The sequence below is a fragment of the Capra hircus genome, chromosome 3 (assembly GCF_001704415.2).
Source record: "Capra hircus breed San Clemente chromosome 3, ASM170441v1, whole genome shotgun sequence".
NCBI lineage: Eukaryota > Metazoa > Chordata > Mammalia > Artiodactyla > Bovidae > Capra > Capra hircus.
In genome coordinates this window covers 69,191,843-69,216,391 of record NC_030810.1, presented here as the reverse complement: position 1 = coordinate 69,216,391, position 24,549 = coordinate 69,191,843, and the positions used below count along the sequence as shown (strand labels likewise).

The following is a 24,549-nucleotide window of genomic DNA, read 5'->3' as shown; positions in this document are numbered from 1 at the left end:
ACTCTGACTTCTACCCTCTACTGCAGAATGCCTTCCTGGAAGTTCAATAACTTCTTTTATTGGTGGTGAGTCTTGGAAGATGAAAGGCTGTAGGAACTTGACTGCATTTAGTGAATAAATATTTCATTTCATTTTACTATGTACCAGGCACTGTTATAAGATTTTTGGTTTTAGCTTATTTGTTTTTTACAAATATTGACTCATTTAATTCTCATGTCAACTGCAGGGTAAAAAGGACATGCACTTCTGTGGTCTGAGCTGCAGGGCAATCTAGCTCTTAACAGGAACCCCAGACCTGGTGACAAAACTATCCCTTCATGGAGGCTATTTTTGAAAGGCCTGTGAGTCAGACTTGTAGGGTGCATCACAAAAAGCCATCTCCCTTCACCACCTGGAGCCTCAGGAAATAGAATAATCGTGGGCTGTAAGAAAGCTTGGGACAAGCATGGGCAATTAACGAGTTTGCATGAATAGTTGACATTTACTTTTTGTGCCATTCCTTTGGTCTCTGGCATCATAGTGCTGCTTCCTTCTCCACAAACATGCACCATTTATTTATTGTTTGATGTTGCTTAGGTCATCTGTGAATGCTCCATTCTGCTGATCTGAATAAACTCCTGATTTGCAATGACTTATTCTATTTACTGTTCCAATCTCTAAAATTTGGGCAAGGACCGTCTCCTGAGACAGTAGGGCGCCACCAAAAACAATTCCCTACAGCTTATCTGAGCTCTAAAGGGCAAAAAGGTGACAGACGACCGCTTCCCCTTACAGTTGGAGAAGGTTGTTGCGGTGGAGGAGTAGGGGACAGTAATAACAGGACCCAGATTATTAGACTCTCTCACACACACACACGCAAGGACCATAACGACACACACAACCCCCTGACCCTCTCCCGTGGCGCCTCGCCCCTCTAGCAACCCCCGGGCATCTTCTCCGTCCCTGCAGCGCGCCCTACTAGCCGCGAGAACACTAGGGCACGCTGGGCTGGGCGTCATGCAAAGATCAGCCTCTGCTCTCACGGCCGTCACGTTCCCTCGCGATAGCGCCGGGCCCGCGCCCGCCTTCACCTTGATCCTCACGTAGCAGTGGGTACCCAGAGAGGGGTCGTTCAAGCACGCGGGGGGGTGTTCCCGAGCGACCCGCCGGAAGGTCTGCGTGGGTCCCTTGCAGATGCTCCACAAAAGTTTGAGCAGGTAGATGGAGGCGCAGAGCCCGCAGTAGAAGTAGACCAGGCACCAGAAGAGCAGGGACCGGATCGTGACCATCAGGCGGGGCAGGCAATCCCGCAGCTTCGCCATCGGGCGGCGGCAGCGGCGCGGCCAGCAACGCAACGCAACGCTTCCGAGGCACGGGAAGCAGCGGCGCGCACTCTGGAGTCTGAGCGAGACTGCGAGCGCGGCGGTGCGTCAGACCCGCCAGCCGGTCCGCGGTCGCCTGCCCCGCGCACGCCTCCCCGCGGGTCCCCGTGCTGCAGCGCCCGGCTCGGGTCCGTTGTCACAGCCCCGGTCTACCACCCTCACGGTGAGCGCTCGGGACGGCCGCGCCCAGCCCCGGAGCGGCGCGCCGCGGACCCCAAGCGCTGCGAGGTCCGCACCGGGTAGGCAAGGGTGGAGAGCCGACCTTCCTCCGCAAGGAGTAAAGCCCCATTTCAAAACAGATAAACTGTGGGGGAAATGAAGGTGAGACTTTCCCAATCCATCCTAGATACTGTGGGAGGAAGAGCCATTCATTTTGACCAGTGTTCATATCCTCTTCTTGCTTCCCCTCCCCCCACCCCCACTTTAAGGCCTTCTTTCTGGATCGTGGAATTATGGGGCGCATGGGGGAGGGGGAGCAGTAAACGATTTTCATACCACCCGAAAGACATTTCTTCATTCATTCCCAAAGCTCATCTGAAGGTGTTGCTATTCTCCAAGTAGGTTCTGAGTCGTTATCTGACCAGCTAGGTGTCTGGTTATAAAGTCAAGCCTCTGGCAATCCCTGGTCTTTTTTCTGTCCCTCTGGTTTTTTCCTTTGCAAGAAGATTGTGTAAATAGAGTCATGTACTATTCAACTTCTAGCTTCTGGCTTCTTTCTTTTAGCATGATGTATCTGAGACTCAACTATACTGTTACATATATTGTTTTATTATTATTATTATTCGTCTTTTGTTAGATGGATGTACCATACTTGCTTACGGAACAGTTCACAGTTGAGGTATATTTGAGTTTTTTCCCAGTTTTTGGTGGTTATGAATAAAGTCACTGATGTAAAGTTTTTGGTGGGAAGATGTAAGTTTTCATTTCACTTGGGTTAACACTTTGAAGTGGGATTGCTGGGTCAGGTAGGTATGCATTTAACTTTATAGAAAACTATCAAACTGGTTTCCAGAGTGGCTGCAAGTTTAATTCACACTAGCAATGTGTGAGAGTTATTGTTAGGTCCTATTCTTGAGAGCACTTAATAGTGTTAAAAAAAAAAATTCCTGATTTTAGCCATTCTAAGAGTTGTGTAATGTGGTATCTCATTGAAATTTTTATTCACATTTCCCCAATAATAATAATGTTGGGAATCTTTATATACTTGCGTGCCACTTGAATATATTATTCTTATCAAAGCAACTGTCCAAATCTTTTACCAATTTTTTAGAAAAATGAGTTGCTTATTTTCTTACTGAGTTTGAAAGTTCCTTACGTATTTTGGATACAAATGCTTTATCATACATCATGTGATTTGCAAATATTTTCCTAGTCTGTCTTTTCATTTTTAAGGACTTCTGAAGAGCACAATTTCTTAATTTTGATTTTATCCAATTTATCACTTTTCTTTGATATGTAGTAGTTTTGGTCTTGCATGTGAGAAATCTCTACCTAAGTTAAGGTCAGCAAGTGCCCCCCAACCTGTGTTTCCTTCTAAAAAATTTATTTTATGTTTTGTATTTAGGTCTATAATTCATTTTGAGTTAATTTTTGCATAAGATGCAAAGTATGGGTTGACATTAATGTTTCCCATGTAGATATCCAATTATTTTGGTATCATTTGTTGAAAAGAATATTCTTCCTCTATTAAATTGCCTTTGCACCTCTGTTGAAAATCACTTTATATATGGGACTATATTTGAACCCTCTAGTCTGTTTCATTGATCTATATGTCTATATTTTCTGCAGTATCAGTCAGTTCAGTTCAGTTGCTCAGTCGTGTCCGACTCTTTTCGACCCCATGAATCGCAGCACGCCAGGCCTCCCTGTCCATCACCATCTCCCGGAGTTTACTCAGACTCACGTCCATCGAGTCCGTCGAGTCCGTGATGCCATCCAGCCATCTCATCCTCTGTCGTCCCCTTCTCCTCCTGCCCCCAATCCCTCCCAGCATCAGAGTCTTTTCCAATGAGTCAACTCTTTGCATGAGGTGGCCAAAGTACTGGAGTTTCCGCTTTAGCATCATTCCTTCCAAAGAAATCCCAGGGCTGATCTCCTTCAGAATGGACTGGTTGGATCTCCTTGCAGTCCAAGGGACTCTCAAGGGTCTTCTTCTGCAGTATACAGTTGCCTTTTTGTGGCTGTGTGAGGAGCCATGAAGGGTTTTAATAACCTGGTCTGTGCCTCCTGCATTGGGGGACAGGTATGATTGTCAGGGAAATCCTAATATGCACTTGTCAAAAGTAGTAAAGTAATATAGTAAGTCTACGACTCATGTGGTATGAGTCCTTCAGCTTTGTTCTTCTTTATCAAAATTGTTTTGACTAGTTACTTTTCCATACAGATTTTAGTATTAGCTTGTCAATTTTGACAAAAATTGTTGATGGAATCCATTGAATCTGTTAATCAATTTTGAGAGAACTAATATTTTAACAATATTGAGTTATTCAGAACATTGTTGTTCAGTTGCTAAGTCATATCCTACTCTTTGCAACCTCAGGGACTGCAGCTCGCCAGGATTCCCATGTACATACATGTCTGCAGTTATTTAGAATCGTCTTTGATTTATTTTATCCGTGTTTCATAGTTTTAAACATACAGATACTGGACATATTTTGTAAGATTTATAGCTAAGTATTTCTTTTAAAAAATATATTATTATAAATGTTATTTTATCAATTTCCAGTTACTTACTAATTCTATGTACTTACATGATTTTTTTTTTTTTTTGGTTTTAGATCCTGGACCTTGCTAAATTTACTTTTTAGTGCTGGTAGCTTTTTGAAAAATTCTTTGGGATGTTCTATATATATCATCATGTCATTTGTGAATAGAGACAGTTTTATTTCTTCCTTTCCAATATGTTTGCCTTTTATTTTTCTTCACTTATTATGCTAACTAGGACCTCCAATACAATACTGAGTAGAAACAGTTAATTTTTACTTTGTTCTCAGTCATAAGGGGAAACCAGTTATGTACTATTAAGCAGACTATTAGCTTAAGTTGTTTTTTTTCCATGCTGCACAGCTTTTGGGATCTTAGTACTGGGACCAGGGATTGAACCTGCACGCTTGGCAGTGAAAGCAGGGAGTCCTAACCACTGGACCACCAGCGAATTCCCTGAAGATTTTTTTTTAAGATGCTATTTATCATATTGAGGAAGTTCCTTTTTATTTCTAGTTTCTGAGAGGTTGTTTTTTTTTCTTCTCCCCACAATGGGGGTTGAATTTTGTAAAAGGTTTTTCTGTTTCTCTGGAGATAATCATAATTTTTCCTTTTTAATCTACTGATGTGGTTACCTATAAGTTTTTTATGTTGGACCAGTCATTCATTCCCAGGATAAATCCCAGTTGATCATGAAATAGTGTATTTTTACTATATTGCTGGAATCAGCTTGCTAATATTTGGTTGATTTTTGCATCTATATTTTTCTTATATTATGGAATAATGTATATAAAATTGGTATTATTTGTTCCTTAAATATTTGGTAGAATTCTGCAAAAAAGCATGTAGGCCTGGAGTTGTTATTATTGTTTAAATTCTTTTTTAAAGGGTTTAAAATACAATTCAATTTACTTAATACTTACAGAACTATTCATACGATCTATTTCCTCTTTGACAGTTTGTATTTGTTAAGAGTTTTATCCATTTCTTGTAAGTTGTTGAATCTCTGGCCATAGAGTTCTTCATAATATGTCCTTGTTATTTTTTGAATGTCTGCAGATCTGTGTGTGTGTGTATCTGTAATATTCTCTTTCACACTTGACATTTGCAATTTGCATCTTCTCATTTTTATATGGGAGGTCTGGATAGAGGGCTTATCAATTTTATTATCTTTTTTAAAAAAAGAAACAGCTTTTGGTTTCCTTGATTTCTCTCTTTTTTTTTTTTTTGCTTAAGATTTCATTTAAATTTAAATGTAAATGATTTCTCCTCTTCCTATTCTTGCTTCTGCTTTGGATTTGATTTTTCTAGTTTCTTAAAGTAGAAACTTCAGTAACTGATTTGAGATTTTTCTTCTGTTTTAACATAAACACTGAGTGGTAAAAATTTTCCTCTAAATGCCACTGTCACTGCATCCCATAAATTTTAATGTGTTGCATTTTAACTTTCATACAATTCAAAATACTTTCTAATTATTCTTGTGATTTTTCTCTTCTTTTAAGATGGGTTATTTAGAAAAGCTTAATTTCCAAATATTTTGCAGATATCTTTTTAGTATTAATTTCTACTTTAAATCTGGTGTGATGCATTGGAGAAGGAAATGGCAACCCACTCCAGTGTTCTTGCCTGGAGAATCTCAGGGATGGGGGAGCCTGGTGGGCTGCCATCTATGGGGTTGCACAGAGTTGGACACAACTGAAGCAGCTTAGCAGCAGCAGCAGCTTATGAACTACCTATTCTTGTAAATTTGTCAAGGTTTGCTTTATCCCTCTAAATATAGTCTATTTGGTGAATGTTCCAACTGCATTTGAAAAGTGTATTCTGCTGTTTTTAGTGAGAGTGTAACATTAATGTCAGTTAGTTAAAGATGGTTAGTGTTGTTCAGGACCATTAGATCTTTACTGACTTTCTGCCTACTGTTCTATCAAATGCTGAGAGAAGAATGGTGAAATCTGTCTGTAATGGTGGATTTGCCCATTTCTCTTCTGTCAGTGCTACCGGTTTTGCTTTAGCCAGTTATCTTTTGGAGCATTTATAAACAATAAAAATGAATTTAATAATTACTTTCATTGAAGGGAAAAGAAGAAGGGGGCAGCAGAGGATGAGAGATGGTTAGATGGCATCACTGACTCAATGGACTAAAACTGAGCAAACTCTGGGAGGTAGTGGACTACAGAGGAGCCTGGCATGCTACAGTCCACGGGGCCACAGGGTCAGACATGAGTTAGTGACTGAACAACAACAAATGCCATATCTAGTGTTCTTTATTCATTGTACAGATACAGGTGAGACCTCTAGAATCACATCCCTTTCACCAGAAGAACCTTCTTTAACATTTCTTGTAGTGAAGGTCTGCTGGCAATAAATTTCTTTCACTTTTTGTTTGCTTGAAAAAGTATTTCTCTTTCAATTTTGATAACATTTCCAATAGATATAGAATTCTAGTTGACAGGGTTTTGTTTTAGAACTTTAAAGACGTTACTCCACTCATGATTTTTATAATTTCTGATGAAATTTGTAAGTTTGCTATATTCTTTTCTTCTTTCCTCTCTATTGTGTTATTTTTCCTTTGGGTGCCTCAAGATTTTCTGTTGGTCTTTGGTTTCAGCAGTTTAGATATGATATATCTAGTGTTGTTTTTTTTTTAAATCTTATTTAGCATTCTCTGAGCTTCTTGAATTTGTGCTTTTGAGCCTGTCATTATGTTAGACAATAGAAAATACATTAATATATTGGTCTTTGCCTTTGGTTCCTGACGGATAAATCCTGAAACCCTTGTAATTTTCTAAGTGATAAGAGCACTAAGAGCATGTGTTAGTCTAATATTTGGTTTCTGACTCGTATCTGACACAGGGCTCTTAAAACCCTTGTAAACTTCTAGTGATAAGAGCCCCAGGAGGATCTTTTGTTTTAATGAGGACATTCTGAGTGGGCTCCGGAATGGCTCCAGATGGGGGCTGGTCACCAGAAAGATCAAAATGTGATGAAAAGCTTGGAATTTTCAGCTCTATCTCCCTCCTCCAAAGGGGAAAGAGACTGGAAATGGAGCTAATAATTGATCGTGCCTCTGTGATGAAGGCGTTTGGGGAACTTCCAGGTTGGTGAACATATCTACATACAGGAAGGTGATGCACCCCCAATTCCGTAGGGACAGAGACTACTGTGCTTGGGGCCCTGCCAGACCTTGCCCTGTGTGTCTCATCATCTGGTTCTTCATTTGTGTCCTTTACTATAGACTGGTAAACATAAATGTGTCCTTGAGTTCTATAGCTGCTCTAGCAAATATCTGAATCCATGGGAATCTGATTTGTCTACCTCAGACAAGCTGTGGGTAATGTAGGGATCTGCTACTTATGATTGGCATCTGAAATGTGTATCAGTCTTGTGGGACTGAGCCCTTAACCCATGGAATCTGATACTATCTCCAGGTGGATATCAATACATTAAGAATTGAGTTAAATTGTAGGACACCTGGACGAGGTCACAGAGAATTGTTCATTTGTAGGGAATCCCACACACATTTGGTGATTAGACACACAGCAGGAAGAGCTAAGGGTTTCTCCCTACTAAAGAGAAGGAAAAACTAGTTTTTCTTTTTTCTCAATACAAATTAATTTTAGAGAATTCTCAGCTGATGTCCCTTCAAATATTTCTCCATTCCCATTCTCTCGTCTCTTTCTGAGATTCCAGTTAGACATATGTTAGACTTTAATATTGCCCAACAGCTTTTGGATATTCTGTTGTGTTGGTCCTACCATGCACCACTTTTTTAGGTTCTTTGCTTTTTTGTTTGAGTAATTTCTTTTAGTCTAAACTCAGCTTCACTGATTCTTTCCTTGGCTGTGTTGATTCTATTGATGAGGCCTTCAAAGTCATTCCTCATAACTATTACCATGTTTTTTATTTTCTAGCACTTGTGTTTTCTTTTTCCTATAATTTCTATTGAAATTACCTATCTGATCACACATTGTCTATTTTTCCTCTACAGCTTGTAATAATCATAGTCATTTAAAATTTTCTGCTAGTCAACTGTGTGTCATCTTTAAGTCTGATTCTGTTGATTGCTTTGTCTCTTAACAGTAGGATTTTTTTTTTCCTTGCTTCTTTTTAATGCCTCATAATTTTTTGTTGAAAGACATTTTGTATAAAGCAAGAGACAAAAGTATATATATATTTAAGCTTGGAAAGGGACAGTTTTTTCTTTTGCTAGCCTTAACTGTGGAGGTGAAATCAGTCGAGTCAGAAGTTGAGCTGGAATTGAATTTTATTGTTGCTACAGTTATCCTAAGCACACCACAGATTTTTAATAGTCTCTGGTGGTACCATGAGGCTAGATCTTGGTTTGCCAGTGATTTTTTCTCAACAGCTGCTACATGCTTGCCTTTAAGTCTTTATGCTTAGTGTTATACTCTATGCTCTTGCACCTCTGATTGCAGTAGACTGCTTTTACTTGTTACTGAGTGCATTTTATCCTAATGGTAAGAAGCACAGGGAAGTGAGGAGCATTCTCTGCTGTCCTATAATTAAGCCACGTCTGCAGGTACTATGTCTTTGGATATCAGTGATGCCTTCTCAGTGATCCTTCCCTGCCCTCAGTGATAGGATATCTCTAATGGTCTGAACCCACAATGGATTTCCTGCACATCTTCCCAAGATTTCAAGTTTTAATTCTATTTCCTTTCCACCAGTTGCAGGGAGTCTTCATATATGCCTTAAAATTGTTAAGAGTTTGCTAGTCTTCCTCCAGAAGCTTAAGCTTTATAATTTTTAGGGAAAATGGGGGAAAAGGTTCTGGGCAGTCTTTGTGCTTTTCCTGCATCTGCTGCTCTGCTCTTCTAGGCCTGCATCAAGAGGATGGCTTACTCAGAACCCTCATCCTGTCCTGTCCCCTCCTAAATCTTTTCTGTAAGTACTGAGGAGGTCTGTGGAGAAGAGCCTGAAAGTGATTACAAATTTCTGTTGTGCTCCCAAAGGTTTTATATTCTCAAGCTAGTACACACCCAGACTTTAGCAATTTGTTACAACTTTCAGATGATCTGTTATTGTTGTTGTTGCCAGGTTATGTAGCATTTGGTGGTATTAAAAGACACTTACTCCTTGGAAGGAAAGTTATGACCAATGTAGATAACATATTAAAAAGCAGAGACATAACTTTGCCAACAAAGGTCAGTCTAGTCAAGGCTATGGTTTTTCCAGTGGTCATGTAAGAGTTGGACTGTGAAGAAAGCTGAGTGCTGAAGAATTGATGCTTTTGAACTGTGGTGTTGGAGAAGACTCTTGAGAGTCCCTTGGACTGCAAGGAGATCCAACCAGTCCATTATAAAGGAGATCAGCCCTGGGATTTCTTTGGAAGGACTGATGCTGAAGCTGAAACTCCAATACTTTGGCCACTTCATGCGAAGAGTTGACTCACTGGAAAAGACTCTGATGCTGGGAGGGATTGGGGGCAGGAGGAGAAGGGGACGACCGAGGATGAGACGGCTGGATGGCATCACTGACTCGATGGACATGAGTCTGAGTGAACTCCGGGAGCTGGTGATGGACGGGGAGGCCTGGCGTGCTGCGACTGATGGGGTCGCAAAGAGTCGGACACGACTGAGCGACTGAACTGACCTCAGGTAAGCCAGTGCTTATGTCATGTCTCTCCTTTGGTGCATTTATCTTCTTAACTTTCAGGTAACCCTGCAGTATTAGCCCTCAGATTAATGTAAGAAAAGTTGCAAATGTAAAGACTTCTGGCTTTTTAATTCATTGTAATGATGTGAGAAGTGCTTTTTTCCATTTTCTAGATCCCAAGTAGAAGCCTGATTCCCCAATTTTAGAAAATTTAGATATAAGTGACATATAACATTGTATTAGTTTTAAGTGTACAACACAATGACCTGGTATTTGTATATATTGTGAAATGATTACCACAGTGTTATTTTTTTTTAGTTTTGAGTATTCATATCGTCATAAGAGAAACAGAATTTGCATATATTTTATCCAGTGTATTTTTCGCTTTTATTTATGTCATATATGTATTATGTAGCTTTGTGTACATACCACCAAAGTCAATATTTTGGAAAATTTAAGCTAAAGAAATTTAAGGAAAAAACCACACCAAAAACAAGAGTTTTATTCATTTCCAATTTGTATGACTTGGGTTTGGGGGTTGATAATTCTTTCCATACATTGTGGGATTTGGTTTGCTAGTGTTTTGCTGAAGATTAGAGATAACAGTTTGCAGCTTTTACTTATTTTTGGTACTGTCTTTGATTTTACTGTCAGGGTAATACTGGCCTCACTGCTGCTGCTGCTGCTGCTGCTGCTGCTGAGTCGCTTCAGTCGTGTCCGACTCTGTGCGACCCCATAGACGGCAGCCCACCAGGCTCCGCCGTCCCTGGGATTCTCCAGGCAAGAACACTGGAGTGGGTTGCCATTTCCTTCTCGGGAAGTATCCTTGTTGATAGAATTTGTCCTATTGACAAAAATAAAGAATAGGCCTATTTCTGGAAGAGACATTTTCTGAAATAGATTTTTTTCCTGTAAGAGTATCTTTTATATTGGTACTAATCCTTTAAATGTTTGGTATAATTTTTCAGTGAAATCATATGGGCTTGGTGATTTTTTTCAGAAGCTATTAATTATGAATTAAAAAAATTTTAATGGTATACAGCTATTTAGATGATTTCATATTGAGCTTTGATGGTTATGTTTTTTGAGGAATTGGTCCGTTTTTTCAAATTTATGAATATAAAGTTATTTGTAGTATCCCCTTTAATCTTTTTAGTGACTGTAGGATCTGTAGTGATTTGTGCCTTTTTCTTGGAGGTTTATGCCTTTCTCTAACCAACTTCGTGGCTGCAGAGCAGGCAATAAGATTAATAAAGACGAGTTTTGCCAAGTAATTCAACAAAGAATGGAGCAACAGAGTTGAGAGTATATGCAAGGGAGCGATTGTTAATAATAATATACTATAGACTCTGGGTAAGTGAGGGAGAGAGGGGGAGAAATACTATGAAAGGCACTAGGATTAAAGGACTGTTATTGCTAGAGTCACAGCCTATCCAAAGTAAGAAGAGATAAGAGCAATTATTGAGGAATTAGGATGCTTGAAGTTGAGACTAAGAAGAGTTACAGTTGTTGGCAATGACAAGGGAGTGGCTAAAGTTGAGGAGCTATCAAGATCATTAGCAGAGAACTCAAGGGACTGAGAAGTTGTCAACTAAGAGAGTGACAGTGAAACAGAGACTAAGATCTCTGGGGAATAAGGAGGAGTGAACCAGGGATGGTAAGTGACTATGGGTAGTACTGTCGGATGATCATGAAAAACTTAAAACCTGGGGTATTTAGGGAAGGAAAGAATAGTAGCACTACAAAGGCAAGAAAACTGTTAGTGAAAAAATAGGTGCTAATAGTGAGAGCCTGCAGGAGACACCCAGGATTCAGTTAGAGCAGTGGTTCTCAAACTTCAGTGTTCAACTATAGGTTGCTGGCCCCCATACCAGAGGTTCTGATTTAGTGAGTCTTAAGTCTGAGAATCTGCATGTTCCCAAATGGTGCTGATGAAGCTGGTCCATGGACCACTCTTCCAGAACAACTCAAGAAAAAAAGAAGAAAAAAAAGGCAAAAAGGTTGATTATATAGATAATGTTGTTAACAAGTAAAATCCATGCAAGAAGTTAAGAGAAGTCAAGCGTTTTTTTACTAAGAAGTAATGTACAAATTGAGGAAGGATCAGTTATACATCAGTATTTTCTCTGCAAAACTGACTTAAACAAGCCTACCAAAATTTTGTTGACTATCCACATTGTGCCAGATCTCTTACTGATTGAGCAAAGGTTAAAATGTTAAATTGGTTAAACTAAACACTGATAACCATAACATAGCTCTCTGTAAGGGATGTTCCAAAGGTTTATAGAAAAACCTCAAGTAAACCATTTAATGTAAAAGGATATTAATGAAGCTGAACTTTCTTTTTGGATGTAGACAAAGATCATTCACTGAGCAGTTTTATTATTTAAAGGCAGTTGTTGAAAGAGTTAATGTGTATTTGACAGAGTAAATTCTTTAGTATTTTTATTTAGTATTTAGTATTTTTATTCTCTTAAAAATGGAAAATTTCCCATAGATCTTAAAAGCATTACATAATAAATATTTAAATGAACCAGAAAATATTGAAAGGTCTAAAGAAAAAGAAAAGAAAACAAAACAAAACCCTATAACCCCATCACCTAGAGGTAACCACTATGCATTTCTGATGTATCTAAGACTACATATATATATTAGAATATATATATATATAAATTAGACTATATATAAATATAAATTAGAATATATAGATAAGTCCATATGCTCTTTTAGGAAAATAACAATGCATACTGTTTAATATATACATACTAATTTCTTGTTTAAAAATATAGTATAATATGTATGACTATGACTTTTATTCTGGCTGTTTCATGAAGGTATCACCACCATTTCAGCCTCTAGTTAATCGTATTTTTAAAATGGTTGACAGCTTAAAGATATTTCAAGAAATTATCATATTGATTATAAAAATAAATAAAGCCAAGAAAACTTTCTCTTTCTCTCTATAATACATATACACTTTGAATTTTTACTTTAGATGATACTGGAATAGTGCCTGAATGTTACAAGAGTCCAAATTTTAAAATACATGAAGCTGATATACATAATTTATACATAATTCCAACTTGAGGGTGATGAAACAAAATATTTCACAGATTTAAATACTTAGTAAAGTAAAAATTTAGACATCCATTGCTATCACATGCATATTAAGAAATGTATAGATTCTTAAAGACACATACATAATTAATATTCACTGTTATTTTGTCTCAAATTTAACATCTTTCAAACCATAGATAATAAATATAAATTTTGAATATAGAACCAATAGAGAATCTTATGAAATCTGACACTCAAAGAAACCAGGTGTTATTTGTTAGAGGTTCTAAATATTTCTGAAGGCAGACAAATATCTGTTTTAAAAGTTACAAACTCATGGTGATCATTTTGTAATATACAGACATGTTGAATCACTATGTTGTACACCTGGAACTAACACAGTATTACAGATTAATTATACTTCAATTTTAAAAAGTAAATAAAATAATAAATTAACAAAACAAAACAACCCCTCTTGTAGGCCCCACATTTTGCCACCCAGAGTCATTTAAAGAAACCCAGGCAGAATCATGGCTCATTGAAACATTATTTACATTACAAAAGGGTCCTATACTCCAAAAAGAGGCCTGAACTCCATTAAAGGACAACTCCCTGTAAAAAAAAAAAAAAAAAGTTAGAAACTCAACAAGAACTTTTTTTTGATCTCTATATCAAAACAAGAACGGACCATCTTTGAAACAAGAAGGGACCATCTTTTGGGATTTTCATTGCTTAGATAGGACCTATAATATATAGTAGAATATTGGTAAAATGAATAACATTTGGGAGTTTATTCAATTTTTAGGTATCCCAAACTATAAAATTTCCTATAAATTATGTCATTAAAAAAATGAACGTATAGTTAACAAAAAATGTAAGTGAAAATTGTTTAATCATCTTAGAGCAGTCAAAATACAATATAAGTTGGTATCTTGGTGTTGGAAAGCAATCATTTTACCATTTGCTTTTTAATCTTTTATAATTCATTTAAGTTGATCGTTAATCAAAAAACTGAGTTGTAATCAAAGTTGTTTTCAAACATTGTCATAATGTCACTTTGAAGAGTCATATCAATGGTACCAGCCATCTGTAGAAAAGAAGAGAAAATATAAATGTTACTTAAAAAGTTTATGCCTTCATTGTATTACATCTATATAAGAAAATGATAATGCAATATTTGGAACACAGAAAATGAATGTACTTCATTTAACATAATGAGTTTGTACATAACTTCTAATTTCTGTTCAACTACTGATTTTTGTTAAAATATCTTTCACATGATAAATAAAAATTAAAACTTACAAGAGCACAAAGAACAAGTTTAACTTATCTCTCCAAGTAAGAAAGTTCTCAGTGTTAATCTACACATGAACTAAGATTACATGGTTTGATGTATCTCTCTAACCAACACAGGACTAGACACACAGAATTATTTTCTGAATGAACTAGTATCTTACCCCTGTGAAAGAACTATAATAATGTAATGTTAAAGTCATGATTCTGCCTAATACTGTGTAACCTAAGGCAAATTATCTAACCAAGTTTATTTAATATACAGGTATTTATGAAGAGCAACCCGACTGAATGTATAACATTCAGCACAGTTTTGTTTATTAAATGCTAAAAAACTAAATAAAATAAGCTAAAGTATAGGAAAAGCTAAATTAAGACAAAAGAAACAAATGTTTTCTTACTATACTCTGAAGACTTCTCTAAATGTCCGTGAGACACAAGTTAGTTTTTGCCACATGTAAAATGACACCAACTATGAAAGTTCAGTTTTTTTTTTTTTAACACCAGTGAACAGTAACAGCTCACAGTAGTAGCACCAGTTTGTAACCAGCTGGTTGACATCCTGGATGAGAATCAGTGTTCTTTGATTATGTGGGAGATTTGAAATTATGACTTGGCTACCAAAAGTATATTATTTAATAATAAGTTGTGTGATTCTTAAAAACTATGAAAATGTCTTTAAATATGATTTAGAGGCAAGGGTAAATTCTTAGATCTTAACCCCAGCTATTTTTCTAGTGCCAGCTATTAGGATACAAAATGTCTAGCCCAAGCTAATAGTCCTCAGAAGTTCTATTTTAATGCTCCAGTGAATGTTGGATACACTGTCCTGGTTTAAATATCACTGATACTCTTATCTCTAAGTATCCAGACTTACCACAAAGTTCCAAAAATATGTAATGAAACTTGTTTTATTTAAAAGCACTTTATTTTAGATTATCTTCCATCTTGACTAAATCTGAATTTGTGGATATTGATTGATGTCAAACTGGATACTGCCTGTACCAATTAACCTTAGATACCACAATTTAAATATTAAAGCTTTCTGCAGCTGACTCTATAACCTGGATATTCCTTTTTCGGTGGTCCTAATATACACTTCAGCCATTCAAACTTAAGATCAAAACTTGGGTCAAGGGAACTGGCAGAGGAGAGGCTCTCCTAGGGAGCTTATGCTAGATGTCAAGTTATTGCTACCATTTACACACCAGTCTGGTCCAGAAGCTACAGCCTAAGAGTCTGGAGTGTCAAGAATGATAGTAGGTAGCTCCAAAGTCAAGTTTTTAATTGTCAAGCTGCTAGAGGTGGCACTTCTAGTCACGTTTCAGTGGGTTCCAGAAAAATGCTTGGATTTTAGAAATACCAGATTACCTAGTTGGGTTGTTGGGTAGCAGGAAGGTTGCTGAGATATCACTTGTGGGTAGCTACAGTCAGGCTCTTGTGAATACCAAAAGGAAAAATTCCTAGGTCACTAGAGAAATACTTCTAGTAAAGTACTACTTAAATTTTAATAAGGAACTTCAAAAATATATATATAAATTTGCTATTTAAATTAAAATTCAATAAAATGAAAAATTAACTTCCTTAGTTGTATTAGCCACGTTTTAAGCCCTTAATAACATGTAACTAGCTGCTATTATAGTTGCTTGAGTAAAGCACATTCCTATAATTGTAGAAAGTTCTGTAACAGGGATCCCCAACCCTCAGGTCACAGACTGGAGACTATGGAGTAGACTGGACATAAGCAACACACTTCAGACGTCACTGTCTCCCATCCCCTGAGATGGGATCATCTAGTTGCAGGAAAACAAGCTCAGGGCTCTCACTGATTCTGCATCTTGGTGAGCTGTACAGTTATTTCACTATGTATCACAGTGTAATAATAATAGAAATAAAGTACATAGTAAGTGTAATGCACTTGAATCATCTGGTAAGCATCCCACCCCCACCCCAGTCTGGAAAAATTGTCTTCCAGAAAACTAGTCCCTGGTGCCAAAAAGACTGGGGACTGCTGTTGTATAAGAGCATACTGCTCTAAAGCAAACTCCATCATATGTTACAACACTGGTCAACACAGTTTGTTTCTGTCTTCACGTTATAAATAAACCGATAAAACTTGTGTTTTATTTCCTAGGAAATTCATTTGTATCATAACCAATACCACCTGTGTGCCTGTGTGCTCAGTCACTTAGTCATGTCTGACTCTGTGACCCCATGGACTGCAGTCCACCAGACTCCCCTGGTCCATGGAATTTTTCAGGCAAGAATACTGGAGTGGGTTGCCATTTCCTTCTCCTGGGGATCTTCTAGACCCAGGCATCAAACCCTGTGTCTCCTGCATTGGCAGGCAGATTCTTTACCACTGAGCCATCTGGTAAGCCCAGTCAACACTACAGACAAAAGCCAATGACTTTTTTCTTCTGGAACTAGTATTTCTGTATGACCTGTGAATTCACATGACCTTTCCAGGATTATAAAAATATCCAGCAGTCAACAAGATAAAATTTATATCTGGCATCAATGGTTACCAGGTTAGGTAAAGAAAGAGAAAAACATTATCTGTAAAGGAGATTAATCAATCAATTGAAACCAACATGCAAGTGACAAATATTAGAATTAGCAGAGAACCCATTAAACAATTATGATAATTGTATTCTATTTGTTCAAAAGATTAATCGAGTTAACTAAAAACATTAAAAATACCCAAATCAAACTTCTAGATATGATGACTATAATGTCTGAGATGGGACAACTTCAAGTGGTCTAACACAAAAGTAACTGGAATCACTAAAGATTTCAACTATACAACATTCTGGAAATGGCAAAACTATGGCAGTAAAAAGATCAGTGGCTGTAAAGGTTTAGGAGGGAGGGGTGAACATAAGGAGAACAGTATGTCATTATACATTTGTCAAAACCCATAAATTACAACACAGAGAGTGAACTCGGATGCAAACTATGGACTCTGCTTGGTGAACCAAGATTGACAATGGTGTGGCAATGTTAATTCATAGACTGTGTAACAAATGTACCACACTAATGTGGGATGTTAACGGTGGGAGAGACTGTGTATTGGTAGGGGAAAGGGGAAACGTGGGAACTCTACTTTCATTCAGTTTTGCTGTCAATCTAAAACATTTTAAAAAGAAAGTACTAATTACCAAAATTAATGAAGAACAAAGGCCAAATAACGATATTTTCAGATGTAAAATAGCTGGAAAAATTCATCACCAGTTGACCTATACCACAAGAAATGTTAGAAGGAAGTCCTTAAAGGAAAAGGAAAATCATACCATTTGGAAATCTAGATCTAAATGAATGAAAAACACTGGTAACGGTAACTAGACAAGTTTTTTTAAAATGTCATTTAAAATTTGAGAGATAATTTGACTGCTTAAACAACAGCCTAAAGGCTGGGAGGGAGGAAGTGGAACTACACTATTTTAAGGATATTATACTAAATGTGAAGTGATGTAATATAAGTTGAAAGAAGACTGTGACAAGCAAAACCATCAATATATATGATAAACCATAAGGCAACCACTAAAGTAACAAAGAGTTATAATAAGCCAATAAAGAAAAAGAAGGAATCATAAAAATGCTTATTAATCTAACAGAGTGCGGAGAAAAAAAGAATAGATGACACATAAAAAATAAGATGATGGCCTCAAATGTAACCATATCTATAATCGTATTGAGTGTAATTGGTTAAACATTCCTGTAAAAGGCAGAGATTGGATTTTTTTCCAAAGGCAAGACTACACTATAGGTTGCAAGAAAATAATTTAAAATATGAAGCACAGATAAATTAAAAGGAAGGAAAAAAATTTTGCACCATGCCAACACTAGTCTTAAAAAAGGTGAAATTGTTATATTTCAGAGAAAACAATATTATGTGGAATAAAAAAAGTCATTTTATAATGAAAAGGGGTCAGTTAATCAAGAGGATATAACAGTCCTGTATGTTTATGTACCTAAGAACAACTTCAAAATACAGGAAATAAAATTGATAGAATTGCAAGGGTAAAAAGCCAAGCCTATAATTATATCATCATAGGTACCAATGCCCTTTCTCCATAGTTGATAGAACAGACAGGCAGAAATTCAGCAAGAATTCAATAGACTTGAAAAAACATTATCAACCAATTTGTCCTGTTTAATGCCCTACCCAACAGAAGCAGAATGCACATTGTTCTAAGTGCATACAGAATATTTACCAAGGTAGATCGTAATCTGGGCTATAAAACAAGTCTTATTAGTGAATTTAAAACAATTCAAGATGTTGTGTGTTCTCTAACCACAATGCAATTCAATTAGAAATCACTAATTTTCTATTATTTTCACTAGCTAGAAAATTTCCAAATATTTGGAAAACTAAATAACACACTTCTAAATAATCCACAGATAAAAGGAAGAATTCTACACTTTTTATATATTAAGGACATCTTAAACAGAAATTTTGGTTTTTTTGGTTTCCAGTTTCATCAAGGTATAACTGACATATAACTTGATGCAGAGTTGAACTAAACACTGACTAAGATGGCATATCTTTTGGCCACAATTCACAGGTAGTTTATAGGTTTTTCAAGAATAACAACAGTAAGTGATTCTACCTTTGTGCCAGGCATTTTCAAATGTGCTTAATACAAGTAAATTCATTTCACCTTTTACCTTTACAGATAAGGAAATTGAGGCACAAGGAGGTTAAATGAATAGCCCAGGCTCTGAGGTCTATTTAATGGAAGAACCAGGATTTGAACCCAAAGGCTTGAGGATTGATACTCTATTATTATACTATGCTTGTGTCATTTGACTATGAGATTTTAATTTTACTCTCTTAATTTTAGAATGAACTTGATCCTCACTAAAGAAGTTAACTCCTCACACTGAAGAGGTAATTGTTACTGAAGAACCACCTAGAATACATCTTTGAACATGTAAAGACACTGCTCTGTTAAATCTTTCCTTTGTTAGATTCAGTAAACTAAAATTCACTTACTGCTTCTCTTCTCCTCCGCTCTTGCTCTTTCTCTCGTGCTAAATTTCGGTCTTTCAGAAGCCACAGTTTGCCTTTATCTTGAGCTTCCTGTGACTGCTGATCTTCTTTTTGTTCTTCTCCAAGACACTTGTTTTGCATTTTATTTGGAGAAGATTCTAGAGTGAAGCCATGGTCCCTTAAGAAATAGTAAAGTGAAAAGTAGGTTTCAAGTTCCTTAAAACTTTTTATAATGAAGATACATTGTCAAACGACAAATATAAAGCAGTGTTCTAGATGTCCTTCTTCATATGTTATGACATTATTTTTTAATATTTCTGAAGTCAGATTTTACATAGGGCAATATATGTTAACAAAGAGAAGGTTTTGGAAAATTATGACCAAAGTTTACCATTATCTTCTTATACATAGAATGGAAACAATATTAAGACATTTCTGGAAAATAATGATACCATTATAATTTAGTAATATTAGTATTTTTAATAGCTTCTTTAATCACTTGATTATTTATATCCCCTTTAAAATAGGTATTACTACTTAATTTTTTAAAAATCAGTAAAAATTCACTTTTCTAAATATAATTTGCTCTGTGGTCTACTAAATAGCTGAATATAGTCACTTACAAAAAAGAAATTTAATATATTTAAAATACATGTCTGTATCTCCCAAAATCTACACTAATCCAAATAATTACAGACCTCTGATTTTCTTGAAATACTTTTGGTTCCTTTGTATTCTGTTCCAGATGCTTCCGTATTAGTTCCTGTGTTCGAGCTCTTACTTCCTTTTCTATTGCTGCTTTTCTAAACTGGTTGAAGAGCTCATCTGATGATTTCAGTACACCTGATGTTTTGACTGGTTTGCCTAAGCTTTTCCAAGAATCTGCATTCTTGATCTTTATATCCTAAAACAAATATTTGATTCAGTATACATCTAAAGATGTCAACTATTTGAAAGAAAAATATTATTTTTGATAAAAATTAAAAATAAAGATTCCAAAAGCTTTAGGTAATTTTACTAAAGTTAAAGGTTACTAACGTAGAAAAAAATAGGATAATAGATTAGCTAAATTCAGTTATTCATCTAAGACCAAATTAAAACAGCATGCTTGACAGTTATTTCAATTTAATATGAAACATATGTTAAGGGTATGAAATCTATAAGGAATATAAAAATTAACTGGTCACTGTAATCAAGACATTTATGAACAAGGACCTACATAGCACAGACAACTATAATCAATATCCTATGACCATAATGGAAAATGTGTGTGTGTATGTATTATATATATATATGTATATATGAATCATTTTGCTATACAGCAGTAATTAACACAACACTATAAATCAACTATATTTCAATACAAAAATTAAGTTACAATCTTAAAAAAAATTATAATTCTATGCAAAAAATAAAAGCAGGTATACAAGTGATTAATCAGAGGCAAAGTAAGATGATGGCAAAAAGACTGTAAGAAGAATGGTACAGTATTTGTTGAAAACCCTCTGACATAGCTTTGTTTTCCCTTCTTTGGTATGAAGAAAAGAATTAACTGCTTGTGATCGCTGTTCTTAACTGAGACAGGCCAAGGTAAAGATCAGTGGCTGACCAACAGAAATGTATGCAGTTGAAAATCTTCCGGTACTGCAGTTTTTTCAAAAAGTAAACTTTTAATAATTTATTTTATTAAAGGAGTCAAACATCCTTCTTCACCCCTAACACACACACACACACCTTTACCACTGGTCACCCAGTTGTATTTATGAAGTCTTTCTTATATGTTGCCAATAAAGCCTGTTTTTGTTCCTACCCATGGAATGGGCTAAATACTAGTTTCACACTTCACTTTTCTACTGAGTCAGTTAAAGAATATTGCCTTCAGATAGGGACATGAAACCTAACAGGTAATACATGGTAGTATCAGTTTAGTTCAGCTGCTCAGTCGTGTCCGACTCTTTGCGACCCATGAATCACAGCACGCCAGGCCTCCCTGTTCATCACCATCTCCCGGAGTTCACTCAGACTCACGTCCATCAAGTCCACGATGCAGTCTAGCCATCTCATCCTCTGTCTTCCCCTTCTCCTCCTGCCCCCAATCCCTCCTAGCATCAGAATCTTTTCCAGTGAATCAACCCTTCGCATGAGGTGGCTAAAGTACTGGAGTTTCAGCTTTAGCATCATTCCTTCCAAGGAAATCCCAGGGTTGATCTCCTTCAGAATGGACTGGCTGGATCTCCTTGCAGTCCAAGGGACTCTCAATAGACTTCTCCAACACCACAGTTCAAAAGCATCAATTCTTCGGTGCTCAGCCTTCTTCACAGTCCAACTCTCACATCCATACATGACCACAAGAAAAACTGTAGCCTTGTCTAGAAGGACCTTAGTCGGCAAAGTAATGTCTCTGCTTTTGAATATGCTATCTAGGTTGGTCATAACTTTTCTTCCAAGGAGTAAGCATCTTTTAATTTCATGGCTGCAATCACCATCTGTTTCCACTGTTTCCCCATCTATTTCCCATGAAGTGATGGGACCGAATGCCATGATCTTCGTTTTCTGAATGTTGAGCTTTAAGCCAACTTTTTCACTCTCCTCTTTCACCTTCATCAAGAGGCTTTTTAGTTCCTCTTCACTTTCTGCCATAAGGGTGGTATCATCTGCATATCTGAGGTTATTTATTTCTCCCAGCAATCTTGATTCCAGCTTGTGTTTCTTCCAGTCCAGCGTTTCTTAGTAGGAAATAAAGGGAGGATGAAACCGTGGTCTCTGGTTTTGTCCTTAAAATGTCTATTTAACTGTAATAAAATTCTGGCAGATCCTAAAACAGGAAAGTTCATATTTGGGCTTGGAGTATGGGACAGTTTTTCAGATATTACAGAGAAGAATACGATTTTGACGTGAGAATGGAAAGCATTCCTCACTGAAGGAAGAACATAGGCATATGCTTAAGACTGAAAAGCTAAATCGGAGTCACAGTGTAAAGGTGCTTAATCTTCATTTTGAAGTCAAAGCTAGAAACTATTGAAAGTTTCATTTATAATAATTATATGATCAGAGCAGTACATCAAAAAGTACAGTTTAAAGAATGTTAAAAGCAGAATGGGGACTTCACTGTGGTACAGTGGATGAGAATTTGCCTGGCAATGCAGGGGAAATGGGTTCAATCCCTAGTCTGCGAAGATTCCACATGCCACAGAGCAACTAAAGCCGTGTACCACAATTACCGTGCCCATGCCCTAGGGCCTGCATGCCGTAACCTACAGAGCCTGCATGCTGGAACTACTGAAGCCCATGTGCCTAGAGTCTGTACTCCACAACAAGAGAAGACAATGCAATGAGAAGCCTGGGCACTGCGATGAAGACCCAGTACAACCAAAAATAAATAAATAAAAACAGATTCAAACAAGGAGGGTTTCAAATTTGTCTGCAGTTATAAATATTACGGAGAGCTTACATTGAAGGCAATAAGGCCTGGTCTATGAGGTAGAAGTGGAAAAGGAAACATCTTGAAAATAAAACCCAGAGTTTAGCAATTTCTTGACTTCAGGAGACTGAGAAATCAAAAAGGATTAAAACTCACAGGATGCCAGGTCTAGAAGTATATATTTGAGTCATCTGCAGAGAGACTGTAACTGAAATCACCACAGTGGATGTTCAGAGAAGTAGTTCAGAAGTAGACCCTGATTTCCTCACACCATCAACACTTTTGGAGGGATGCAGCAATTTTAGACATCATTGGTTCTTCTGATAGGGCAAATTACAGGGATGGGGCAATAGCTAGATTCGAGGTAAAATTAAGGCACTGCTTTTCAGCTGAGGGTGATTCTCCTTTGCCCAGGGAAGACATATGGTGATGTCAGTAAAGTTTTTGGTTGTCACATATGGGTGAAGAAAAGGGTGTTACTAACATCTAGTGGGTAGAAGTGAGGGTCCCTGTGAAGCATCCTACAATGTATAGACCATACTCTCAACAAAAACTTATCCAGTCCAAAATGTCAATAGGAAATAATGGAAGGAAGGAAGGGAGAGAAAAAGAGGGCATATGTGAATATCTCATTCATGGTCAGTTTCTGACAATTAGTTTTGAGAGTCACTTTGATTTTAAGGAGGTCAAACCAGTTCTCCTAAAGGAAATCAACCCTGACTATTCATTGGAAGGACTGATGCTAAAGCTGAAATTCCAATACTTTGGTCATCTGATGTGAAGAGCCGACCTCACTGGAAAAGACTCTGATGCTGGGAAAGATTGAAGGCAAAAGGAGAAAGGGCAGCAGAGGATGAGATCGTTAGATAGCATCACTAACTCAATGGACATGAATTTGAGTAAAATCCGGGGCATAGTGGACAGGGGAGCCTTCGTGCCACAGGCCATGGAATCACAAAGAGTCAGACACAACTTAGTGACTGGAAAACAACAACTATATTCAAATGTCTAGAATAGTACCTGATGTATCTAATGTATCCCAAACATCTAGAATACTTGTTGAAAGACTGATCAATGTGTGGTCTGAGATTAAGTGCACAGAAGACTCCATGAGGAAATCACCTACAATAGATTGTAAAAGCTAGTTTTATAACATGTTTTAAAATAAGGATAGCTGGCAAATACCAGCATTCTAGAATTTAAAATTAAACACAAATATGAGGACTGATGGTAGAGGGTGGGGAAAGGTGTTGCTCACAGTTTAACTTCTGTTTTTTAACAAATAGGCAAAACTTAGTCTTAAGAGATCCAAAATTCATTCAAATTAGCACTTAAAATACCTCTGTGCCATTTCTATATTCAATTGTAAATTTCTTCAAGATCTGTGAGAAAAAAATAACATCATTCTTACCTTTTGCACTGGAACTTGACCTTGATACTCTGATTCTATCACTACTGTGTCATTATCACTGGACTGAGGCATCACCGTTAGGCCATTCAGCAGTTGTTCAGAATCATCTAGATGCACACATTTTTACAACAGTACAGTCAAGTTAATATATTTCATCTTGATTCTACACAATTTGACATTTCCCCCCTTTCTATGTTAGAAACTACGAAAACAAAGTTTTTTTATGCTTCTTAATTTTGGGGTATCGTTAGTTGGAGAATTGTAACACTGTAAAATAAACATTTTTCACTTGAAATTTTACCTCCCTGTATTTCTTTTTCTTCTTCTTTTTTTTTTGGCTGGGTGGGGGGTAGTAAACATAAAGTATAGCTGACATTTTGGATGGTTTGCCTTGGAAATGAATCGAAAACATCTGTTATTTTTGATATTGACTCAAGTACTGCATTTCGGACTCTTATTGACTATGAGGGCTACTCCATTTCTTCTAAGGTATTCTTGCCCACAGCAGTAGATATAATGGTCATCTGAATTAAATCCGCCCATTCCTGCCCATTTTTGTCCACTGATTCCTAAGATGTCGATGTTCACTCTTGCCATCTCCTGCTTGACCACATCCAATTTACCTTGATTCATGGACTAACATTTCAGGTTCATATGAAATATGGTTCTTTATAGCACTGGACTTTACTTT

The 24,549-nt window shown here is 36.9% G+C and overlaps 2 protein-coding genes across 2 annotated transcripts in view; both read right to left on the bottom strand.

Moving 5' to 3' along the window:
• The window catches only part of EPHX4 (epoxide hydrolase 4), a 36,003-nt gene extending 34,270 nt beyond the window's left edge, over positions 1-1,733 (bottom strand). Inside the window, exon 1 of the mRNA XM_005678109.3 lies at positions 1,071-1,733. Within this exon, the coding sequence (XP_005678166.3) occupies positions 1,071-1,301 (231 nt within the window). The 5' untranslated portion in view covers positions 1,302-1,733. The remainder of the gene's footprint in view (positions 1-1,070) is intronic.
• BRDT (bromodomain testis associated) overlaps positions 13,741-24,549 on the bottom strand; it is a 41,822-nt gene continuing 31,013 nt past the window's right edge. The window contains exons 14-17 of the mRNA XM_005678134.2: positions 23,859-23,965; positions 19,725-19,930; positions 19,030-19,204; positions 13,741-13,824 (exon numbers count right to left, since the gene is read on the bottom strand). Coding sequence (XP_005678191.2) covers positions 13,741-13,824; positions 19,030-19,204; positions 19,725-19,930; positions 23,859-23,965 — 572 coding nt within the window. The remainder of the gene's footprint in view (positions 13,825-19,029; positions 19,205-19,724; positions 19,931-23,858; positions 23,966-24,549) is intronic.